The sequence below is a fragment of the Chenopodium quinoa genome, unplaced genomic scaffold (genome assembly GCF_001683475.1).
Source record: "Chenopodium quinoa cultivar QQ74 unplaced genomic scaffold, ASM168347v1, whole genome shotgun sequence".
In the NCBI taxonomy this organism is placed as follows: Eukaryota; Viridiplantae; Streptophyta; class Magnoliopsida; order Caryophyllales; family Amaranthaceae; genus Chenopodium; species Chenopodium quinoa.
In genome coordinates this window covers 6,796,830-6,808,157 of record NW_018742205.1, presented here as the reverse complement: position 1 = coordinate 6,808,157, position 11,328 = coordinate 6,796,830, and the positions used below count along the sequence as shown (strand labels likewise).

The window sequence follows — 11,328 nt, the reverse complement described above, 5'->3', positions numbered from 1 at the left end:
AGTTGAAAAAATCACACCCTTAATGTAGCTAAAATATACTCCCTCCGTCCCATAATACTTGGGACATTGGTTAGACACGTAGTTTAAGAAAAATACAAATGGGTCCACTAAAAAAATTTGTTTATTGTATAAAAGATTCTCTTTTGTATTTATATATTGCATGATTACAAAAAGTGGGGTGGGAGTGAGGTAGGTGAGGAGAGAGAAATGTGGGAAAGTAATTTTTTTATTAATGGTCCAATTCCATATTTAGTAAAGTGTCAAGTATTGTGGGACGGATAAAAATGAAAACTGTGTCAAGTATTATGGGACGGAAAGAGTATATTACGGGGTGAATTCAAATTTTTTTATTGACAAGGATTCAAGAATTTTGAAATCAAAAGGTTTACGGAAATCAAATTTATAGGAAAAAAAAATACTGTACATAAGTATGATCCTAGTAATCATTATATTGTTGACTAATATCAATGATCGTCGAATGAGTGTAAATAATGGAAGTATATTTAAAGTATATTGGAGAGAAATAATTTGTAGATCCAACTCAAAGTCAAATAGTTGTGCATGGGATTTTTTTTTTTTTTACACAACAAATAAATTAAAAGGTAATAGCATTGAAAAATTAAAAAGACAATTCGGTGACAGGCTAAATTTTTTGGCATGCTATAGAGAAAACGCAAATTATCTTCATGTTGGTTGAATATATAGCAGATCCCATGCAACTTTTGAAATCTCCTAAGCAACTTTAACCTTTTTTCAAAGAGGTATATTGTGAATATCATGCCATATAACTTTGGACAAAAAAGTCATTATTTTTTGTATGTAATGTAAAGTGCTCACCTAAACATAATTGTCATCATTTTAGACATAAGACAAACAAAACTCAAATATTTAAAAATTAGCTACTCCTATTTTCTTTACGTTGATAAAAGTTTATTAGCACAACACATCACAAAGATTTGAATTCGATATTTACAATCAATATGTACTCCGTACTCTGTATGTTTTTGCTATTGAAAATATCCTGTATTTAGTACATATACGAGCATACGACATCCATGCCCAATCCATGACGTTTGATATGTACTTATTAGTATTCATCATCTTTAAACTGTTGCCATGCATGCATTAATATGACCATTACAAAATAAACTAAGTCATGAAGTATTATCAACTTTTATTAGTTTTTTACTTCATTTTTGAATTTGGAACAAGAGCTTTTTTTTCACCGCTTTTATTTACACAGTTTTCCATTAACTTTGTAAACAGTTAAACACATTGGAGGCTTTTTCTCAGCAACTGCTTCTCATGGTTGGGTCAGTTTGGGGGAAAATAAAGCTGAAAAAAAAAATATGGGGAATATATTGGACCGCTACAATTTTCTTTTTTAAAAAAGGTTATTTAAGAAAACTAATTAAAATGTATTAAGGGAACTTTTGGGAAAAGGAAATTAAATTTTTAGGAAAGAACATGACAGTACAATCCAGTGGCGGAGTTAAGATTTGTAATCCGAGGGAGGGACAAATTTTAGATGTTTAATAATCGACAAAAAGTTTAAGAAAAATATTTCATCAGATAAATTGTTTAATATATATTTGAAATCGCGTATGAGATATGACAATTATTCTTATATGGCAAAAGAGGAGTTGTTAAAAGATTCATTGCATATTAAGAAAATTATTAACCAAAAAAATAATTTTTTGGTTGGTAAACCCCAATTTTAAGGTATGTAATCCCCAATAATCGATAAATACGATTTATCAAATAATAAGCATTAAACAAATTGATAGTAGATGTAAAGGGATTTGGGTTACATTAAAAAAAAAAAAAAAAAAACTTTCTTTGACTAAAAATAAAATTGGAAACTTAGTTCCAAACATTTAATAAAAATAAAGGAAATTTTGTCAGAAATAACCTTTTTAAAGCGTCCACTTTATTTAAAATAACCTTTTAATTTTCTTTTTGTAACTTCATACCACATTATAAATTTTTTTTTGTCAAAGACAAGCTAATGTTACTTTCCAGCGTTGACTCTATTTTTTCCGGTGTTGACCACGAGCGTGCGAGGCACGTGACCTCTTATATTGCTTAATACACCCCTTTTCCCTTCCAATTAACTCTTATTAAAACCCCTGCTTTTCTCTCATTCCTCTTTTTCGATCAATAGGAAAAAAAATTCTAGGGTAAATTCCTCTAAAGTTATCTGAATCTGGGATTTCAAGTTTTCAACCAAACAATTCATCAATTTCAAACCAGGTATCGTAGTTGCTGTTGTTTAATTGTTTGTTTCTTTTTGTGTGATTGGTGTTTTTGAAAATTAGGGTTTTTTTCCCCCAAATTTTTGAAATCGAATTAATTGACTAAGGATGTTTCAATTAAGCAGCATTCATGGTTTATCTGAAGGATATCAGGTGCGCTTGTGGTATCCCTGTTGCTAAGAGGACCTCGTGGACTCATGATAAAATTCTACGCTTGTAAGTTTTACAACCATGGAACTGATCAAAGGGGATGCAACACGTAAAGCGAGTTACCTGAGCTTTTTGTATTATTCAATAATTGACCCTCAATTTCCAAGAAGATGACACAGCTTTCTTCATTTCTTTATCTTTAACCATGGTAGCAAATGTAAAACAAAAAATAAAAAATAAAAAAAAAATAGTGAAGAAGCGAAAATAGGAGAAAGTTTGAACCTTTAAACTAAATTGCATAAATGAATTCTTATTGTATTTGGGAATGAACACTTCATTAATGGAAGTAGCAGCAATAGAGAAGAATTGCAGATGGTATTGATGGTGAAAGGTGATTTTTGTCTCCAAAATTGAATGAGAGAGAAGTAGAGGTTTTAATTAGATTTAATTGAAGGAAAAAGGGGTGTATTAAGCAATATAAGAGGTCACGTGCCTTGCACACTCATGGTCAACATCGGAAAATTAGAGTTAACACCGGAAAGTAGCATTAGGTTGTCTTTGACAAAAAAAATTTTATAATGTGGTCTGAAGTTACAAAAAAAAAATTTAAAAGGTTGTTTTAAATAAAGTGGACACTTTAAAAGGTTGTTTCTGACAAATTTTCCAAAAAAAAAAAAATTAGAATTTAGGCACATAATTAAAGAGATTAAAAAAATACAGAGACATGTGTTCATTACAAATAGTTTAATAACACATTAGTAATCACTATCAACAAGACGGTACTTGATTAATAGTTAAATGAGGGTAGTTAGAGGTTTGAAGACTTATAATACTTTGTATATATAAATTATGTACTATAAAATGAAATCCAAAAACAAGTAAAAAAAAACAAAAGGACAAAATCCAAAAACAAAAAAAAGAAGTTAAATGGGAGCACTTTGTATAAACTATAAAATGAAATTAAAATAAAGAATGATTGGCTAAAGAATCGAACCTGGGATCAAAGAGAAAAACAAGCATTACTCAAGCCCATCAACCACCAAACCACATGTTGTCTTTGTTGTGTTGGCTGTACATGTAATGTATTTATTCTTATTTTTAGCATCTGTTTAAGCTAACGTAAAACATTTCGAAAATGGGGGGACAACTGTCCTCCCATGTTCCTACGTGGCTCCGCCACTGGTACAATCAACTAACTATTTTGGTTTGGCAACGGATAAACATAACTTAGAAAGCACTTTAATTTATAGAAATTTTGAGTATTTATTTGAAGGTATTTATTTATACTAGTAGTACTCCATATTAACAAGAAAGAGAGAAAAGGAAACTTGAAATTTTTATGAACGGTAAATATAAGGGATAGAGGTGCTGCGTTAGTAAAAATTAAAGAGAGGTTGCATTTAACAATTCCCTGTTATTTTAACAAATTCAACTCAAACTCCTTAAAATCCATGCCGTCAAATTATTGTGCTAAAAAAAATGTAGGGAACACATATTTTAAGACCAAATAATTTACATGTAAACTTAAAACAACCCTACAAGAAATGAAAGAGGACAGACCTATGCAAAGCTATTACAGGGGACCAAATAAATGGTAAAACTACTGTAGTCTTATCTAGCATCCAAATCTTTCAAATGTTTACCAACAAGACAATAAAGGTGATTTAATTAATGATAATGAAGTCACTTCCAACACCAACTCACTCACCCTTTTTATTTTATTATTATTATTATTTTTTTTTAAATTTTGGGTGTGTGTGAAATTGAAACACATATTTACTATTTCCTCCGTCTCATACTCCGTAATGTACAATACTTATTTGGAATTTTTACACGGCAATTAAGAAAATTGTTGATTTCTTAAAACTAATGATTAAAAGTACATATGTGTAAGTGGGTTTAGAGAGAGATAGAGAGAAAGAAAAATAGTTGGAAATAATTAAAGAGATAGAGAGAGAAAGTGTTGGAAATTGATGTCAAAATAAAGTACAAAAAAGAAAAGGAAAAAAGATAACTCATCAAAAGTACAACCTTTAAATAGAAAGGGGCATTGTATTTTGGTTTACTCAAAAAGAAAAAGAGACATTGTATTATGAGACGAAGGGAATACAAATATGGGGTTGGGGATAAAAATATTACTCTTACAATTATGGCTATGTTTCATCATAATTCTCTTCAAAATCGAAAATATATTGCAAACAGAAAAAACTCCAATCATACAATTTTTTTTTTCAAAAAAAAAAAAAAAAAAAAAAACCTCTTATTTCCTTTGGAAAACCTAAATACACCATTTATCAAATAATACGAGTATTAAAAACCAAAAAAAATAAGGTTGCGCAACAATCAACATAGGGAGCGATGAATTTGTTTTTCCTTAACAAGGTTTAACCAACTAGAATTTGTAATTTTATTTGGCTCTTTGGGTCCCAATTGTTAATCTAAGTCCGATTGTAACTAAAAATGACATAAGGCTCTGGTGATAAGTTAGGAAGCGCAAATTTTTGACACAAAGGTAAGAAAATGAGATGTTTCTCACTATGATAATTAATGGGTTTTCCCACGAAATTTACATATTATTTCCAATATTAATGCAATTTGCAACCTTACTATAACAACCTACAATAAAATAAAATATGCCATAGTAATCTATAGTGTCCTCCATGCACAATTATCTAAGATCCTAACTAACCTTATCACAACAAAAATATTTTTCTAATTTCAATGCATGGAGTCTAGATTAAAGAAATTCCATGATTAAAAAAATTTGATATTGTAATACGAAATTAAACTATTCTTGCTAATGAAAAACTAGATAAACAATTAGAGTTTTTGTATTATAATATCAAAAGCTAATTAATAGTAATGGACAAAAATATCATACATACATACAATAATTTCTTACTCCAACTACTCTAATAGTGAACTATACCATGAATTTTACTAATAATTAAATAAATAAAACTTGATAATTAAACTATTTTCTTTCTACACAAAATTATTTTTGGTGCCTTAAATCAAACCAGATTTGCTTAAAAACCTTAATAATAACTTCATGATACTCATCTGAATTAAGAGAAAGATAACACGCTAATAAATCTTCCAAATCTTTTGAAGCTTTTAGATTATTTTGCACAATCATTTCCACCATTGATTCTTTAAAATCTCTTTGAGGATCAAATGAAGATTTTACCACTGCAAAACTCTCTGAAATACTTCTTCTCTTCTTTGAACCTGTGCTCTTTCTTCCACTTGGATAATTCCCATTTTTCCCCTGTTTTCTTCCCATTATTCTTGGAGAATTGATCTTCAATCTTACTCCTCTTTCCAATGGAAGTCTCTTTGGAGGAGTGTTGATCCTCTGTTCTTTCGAAACCGGAGCAGTAATCAAATTTTGTTTTTCGTTTAGATTTCTGGGTTTTACTTCATGTTTGGTGATAATTGGAGGGAGTTTGAAATCGAATGTGGTAATTTCATTGAATAAAAAGTTTTTATCGACATCGATTACGATATCGTAATCCCCTGTTTTATGCTCTGTTTTGAGCAGCGTATCTTCAAACTGGGGAGGAGAAGATGGAGAATTTGATTTAGAACGATATGATTGATAAGTAACTGTTGATTTACAGCTACTAGAGGAGATTGAATTTGTTCTTCTGCTTGATTTTCTTGATTTTGAAGATGATTTTGATTTTCTTGGAGGAGTATGAGGAAGAAAGTCTAGTTCTTGAGGTGGGGTATTGTTGAAATTGAGCTCTCTTGTGATATGGTATGATTTTCTAGGTTGGCATTGAGGTTCGGGGTTCGAAACTTGCGACGGATCAATGGTGGTTTTGATGGTAGATGCCGACACCGGTGGCGGGAGGAGGTGGTCTTTTTTAAGCTTTGGGGGTTGAGATTTTGTAGATTTTGCTGTGTTTTCTCTCATTTTGTTAAACCAAGCATTTGGGATCATATCTGATAGCTTAAATTTCTGATTACCCATAATTTCCTCTGTTTACTTACTCTGTTTTCCTCTGTTTTTTGGGTACTCTGTTTTTTATTTTGGGTGCTCTGTTTTTAGTGGGGTTGAGAAAGGGGTTAAAGAAAAGTAAAGAGTGGGGGAAAATGGGTAGAAGAAAGGTGGGTTTTTGAAATTAAATAGAAGGGAGGGAGAGTATATTTTTGGGGTCCACAAAGGTTGAAAAAAGTGGCACAATGTAGGAGTGAGAGAAGAAGGAGAAGAAGAGGGTGAGGTGGGTGCATGATTTTCGTGGATTTTAGAAAGTGTGTTAGTATAATACCGGAGTATAAATTTTTTTTTGTATGGAATTTATTTAATTTTTTGTGTTTCATTTTGACCACTTTCTATTTGTTTGTATCTTTATTTGGTTATAAAAGCTATAAATAACCATTACCCTTTTCTCGTCTTAAATTTTTGCCATTTTTGTGAGATAAAGTGAATCTAGACTTGTGAGATTAACAATTTAACATGTAAGAGTACCATACATTTTCAAAATAAATAAATAAATCAATAAATAAATGTAAGAGTACCATACATCTTAATCAACATCCTTAAAAAAAAAAAAAATTCAACATTTACCTAAATTTGTTAATGTTTGAATAGAAAATATTGAACCAATAAAAATTGTAGGGTTAAGGTTTAGATCATAATTCTTTTTGTTACCTTTAAATAATCAATGTAAATTATGTCTAATGCTATTTTAAAAAAATGAATATCGTCTGAATTTATTTATTATAACTTTGTAACTTAAAGTTAATTATAAACTCGAATTGTATCAAGTTTAATGTATGCACTGATAGATCTAGAGGAGTACATAAAGGCACTGAGGTATAGTACCCCCATTCTGCCATAAATAAATAAATAAATAAAATAAAATCGATAACAAAGAGGTCGGTTGTAACATATGACCAGTCTTTTAGATACTATTATATAGCTAAACCGAGTCCTTAGACTAACTCACTTTACTTTCTCGGCCAAATAGACCAATTGTTACAAATAAGCAGTTTATTAGGTTATTCCTTTTTTTTTTTTTTTACCACAAATATATTCATTTACTCATTTATATACCTAATTGTCGAAGGATGGGAACATTGTACACACGAAGACTAATATAATAGTTAAATGAATTAATAACTCGAATTTAGTTGGCAAAAAATGATAATACTCCACATATTACTTTCTATTTTTTTTCTTAAGATTAATTTCGTACCTCCTTATCTAAATTTCTGGATCCTTCACCATGTTAATGTGTCTAATATTGATTAAATTGATTCAATTAAGGCCTTGTTCACTTCACCTTATTTTTGCTGAACTGAAATTATTTTTACTGATTCTCTATTATAATTTTTCATTAGAGAAGCTGATTTTTATTAAACTAGAATTATTTTTACTAAACTGAACTTATTTACTGAACATGACCTAACTTAATTGATTATAAGCTTGTGTATAATCCCACACAAGACTCAAATCAACATAGGATTGAATATATTCTATAAATACGGGTTGGATGAAATGGACCTGAAAAAACCTAAATCCAAAATACATTGCTTACACTTGTAAGTGAAATTCTTTCATCATAGAGGTAGAAAACTAGACGCATCTTTCTTGTAGAGTTGTAGGAGCTGACCATCGAAGTCCCAATTGCAAGATTATTGTGGATAAACAAGGACCACTAGGTCCACAATCAAGAAACCATAATTATTTATCTTTTTCTTTGTGCAAATTCCTCTTTTCAGTTTTACGACAAAGGTAATTTTTTTTTTAGCCATGGTAAAGCAAGTGATGGAGCATGGAGGTACTCATGTATCAATTATAAATCATAGACTTTGTCTTGCATGATATAAAGTGTAAGTGGCTTAATTCTTTGAAAAAGAAAGTTGATCTAACAATTTTAACGATTGAGTTTAAAAAGTTGATGGGGATATTCCAACCTTGAATTCTAATTATTTGAACCTTTTGATTCAACAATTTTATGATCAAGTAATATCATACTTTGTAATTGATATAATAACTAGACCAGATCACCAAATATTAGCTCGAAAGAGCGAGTTGAAGTTTGCAATTTATCATGATTTGACACATATAACTCGTGATTTATCTATATTTTTTAAAACTGAAAATAAGTCAAATAATTTAATATTTACATTCATGACACCTAATTAATACTTTGTAGAGATTAGTCCAATAAAGATTGAACACTCTTAATAGTCCACCATAGGTTGGATTTGGACCAACAAATTAAACATCCAATCACTTTTTCCATACACATGAATCGGATAGTGATATACGTGTTTTATACAATGGTTTTCCCCGGTTTTACTTAGTAATTTTATATGGTTTTGAGCTCTACGGAGCCATTTCTTGCTAACAATCTCTTCTTTAGTGTATTCGATTGTTTTAGTAAGCTTTTCAGGAATATGAAGCGTTTCTAGGCAATTGGACGTGTTTTTAGTAGATTCGGAAGAGTTGATAGCCAAGAACTGCAATTTATGTGGAGTGCCCGACCGGGCATGGCTTGCCCGGGCAGACCGGGCAATGAAGAGTTCACAGGAAGAAGCCCAATTCTGAACGGTGCAACGCGCGCCCGATCGGGCAGGCTTCGCCCGGTCAGACCGGGCGATGAAGAAGTCAAGTTATGAAGATGCAATTCTGGAAACGTGTTACGCGCGCCCGACCGGGCGAGGCTCGCCCGGTCTGACCGGGCAAAGAAGGAAAACTGTCGTATTTTACGCAGCTTTCCTCCGCCCGATCGGGCGAGGTTTGCCCGGTCTGACCGGACGATGTTCAAGATTGCGCGATTTCAGCTATTTCCGAATTTCTATCTTTTGAGGGTATAAATACCCTTTTGTAATTAACTTTTAAAGGGAGTTTTTCATTAGTTTTTCTCCTTAAGCCCTAGAAAACTCTCAAGAACCCTAGTTTTATTTCCTTTAAGCAATTTCAATCTTTTAATCCCAGATTAATCAATTGTTCATCAACAATTTGAGTTCTTTCAATTGGAGTAATTGGTATTTATCTTACTTCACTCTTTTCTGATATTCACTGTTCTCTAAATATGTTTTCTTTACTGTTTCTTGTTTTTGAACTTGATTTTGATTTTATTATGATGTGTGAGTAGTTTCCTTAATCCGGGATCTTGCTAAGCCCGATTATGATTGATGTATAAAGTAGATCTTTAAATTCCCCAATAATAATCCCAATTGACATGCTTAATTGATTGTGTTTATGCCAATACTAGATTAGGAATAATTAGTATTGTTATCATCCCTTTGTTCTTATTGCAACGGAAGTTGGGTATTAACGGGATTAGGTTATTCCAATTAAGGGTTTGAAGATCATCACGGAAGTAGATGATTGAATAATTAGGAATCTAGGCATGGTGTTTAATGTCCCTTATTCGCTTGATTCCACGGAAGTAGGCTTGATAGTTAATTTGGGAAGCCATTGATAACTTGGAAGAGACCTTTGGTATTATTATTAGGGATTGCTTTTCTTCTTGTCAATTGATTTATATATTGGGGGTAGATTTATTAGTTTATCAATCATAATCGTGGTAATGCTTGATCTTGGATGCTTTAGTTTATTGATTAATATTTCCTCTAGTTAATTGTGTTATTTAATATATTAGTTGATTATTATCATCCATTATTGATTGGTGACGTGCTTAGTGATTAATTGAGTCTGATTAATTGAATGAACCATAGTCTCTTGGGATTCGATCCTTACTTGCCCTACTACACAGTTAGAAGGAATAGTTAGGTTATTTTTGTTAGGTACGCGATAAGCCTATCAAATTTTTGGCGCCGTTGCCGGGGACTAACGGTTTCATATTGATTTTCCGTGATTCGTTTTTACTAAGCGTTGTTTGTTGCTTCGGCTATTGCCTCCTGTGTTTTTGATGTTCTTTGCCTAGTTCTTTGTTGTATGCAAACACGTCGCTCAGGGTCAGACGACTTAGTGCCTCTCGATTCAGAAATTGAAGCGACTGCAAGAAGACGAAGAAGTAGAAGAAGAGCAGGTAACAGAAATATGGAAGACCAAGCAACAAAGTCTCTTTTGGAGTACGGTATCCCTGACACAACAACCGGACTCCTTTCTAGCATTGTTAGACCACCTATCACCGCTCAGAATTTTGAATTGAAACCGCAGTTTATTCAATTCATATCCAATGATTCATTTGCTGGCACACCTCTTGATTGCCCAGTGAATCATATAGATGGTTTCTTGGAAAAGTGTGACACTATGAAGCTGAATGGTGTTACAGATGATGCTCTTAGACTTCGCCTTTTTCCATTCTCATTACGGGATAGGGCGAAGGAATGGTTAAGAGATGAGGGTTCTGGTTCCTTTGATACATGGGATAAACTAGTAAAAGCTTTTCTGGTCAAGTTCTTGGGACAAGAAAAGACTGCAAGATTAAGGAACGAGCTATCCACTTTCAGGCAATCAGATGAAGAATCCTTATATGACGCATGGAGGAGATTCAAGAGATTACAGAGACAGTGCCCTCATCATGGCATACCTGAATGGATGTTAATCCAAACCTTTTATAACGGTCTAACCCATGAATTCCGGATCTATATCGACGCCGCATCTGGAGGCTCCCTTTTAACTAAAAATCCAACCGAAGCAAAGGAGCTGGTTGAGAAGATGTCAGCCAATGACAACTATCACCCAGGCGGCCGAAATAGTGTCAAGAAAGGAGGTAAATTAGATGTTGATGCTCTAACTCTTTTAACTAGTTCTGTGCAGGCACTTTCAAGCAAGTTCGATAGATTACAAACTGGATCTTCTAATAATGTGCTAGAAACTTGTCAAATGTGTAATACTCAAGGTCACATCGCACCTAATTGCCCACGAAATTCGAATGAGGTATCAATTGAGGAAGCCAATGCCTTCTACAATTCCAACCCTAAAAGACCATAC

The 11,328-nt window shown here is 32.2% G+C and overlaps 1 protein-coding gene across 1 annotated transcript; it reads right to left on the bottom strand.

Moving 5' to 3' along the window:
* Positions 1-5,252: 5,252 nt before the first annotated feature.
* On the bottom strand, positions 5,253-6,913 carry LOC110730982 (transcription repressor OFP1-like). Its single transcript, XM_021910838.1, has one exon. It carries the CDS (start codon positions 6,382-6,384, stop codon positions 5,401-5,403), a length of 984 nt encoding a protein of 327 aa, XP_021766530.1. The 5' UTR covers positions 6,385-6,913; the 3' UTR covers positions 5,253-5,400.
* Between the last annotated feature and the right edge of the window lie 4,415 nt (positions 6,914-11,328).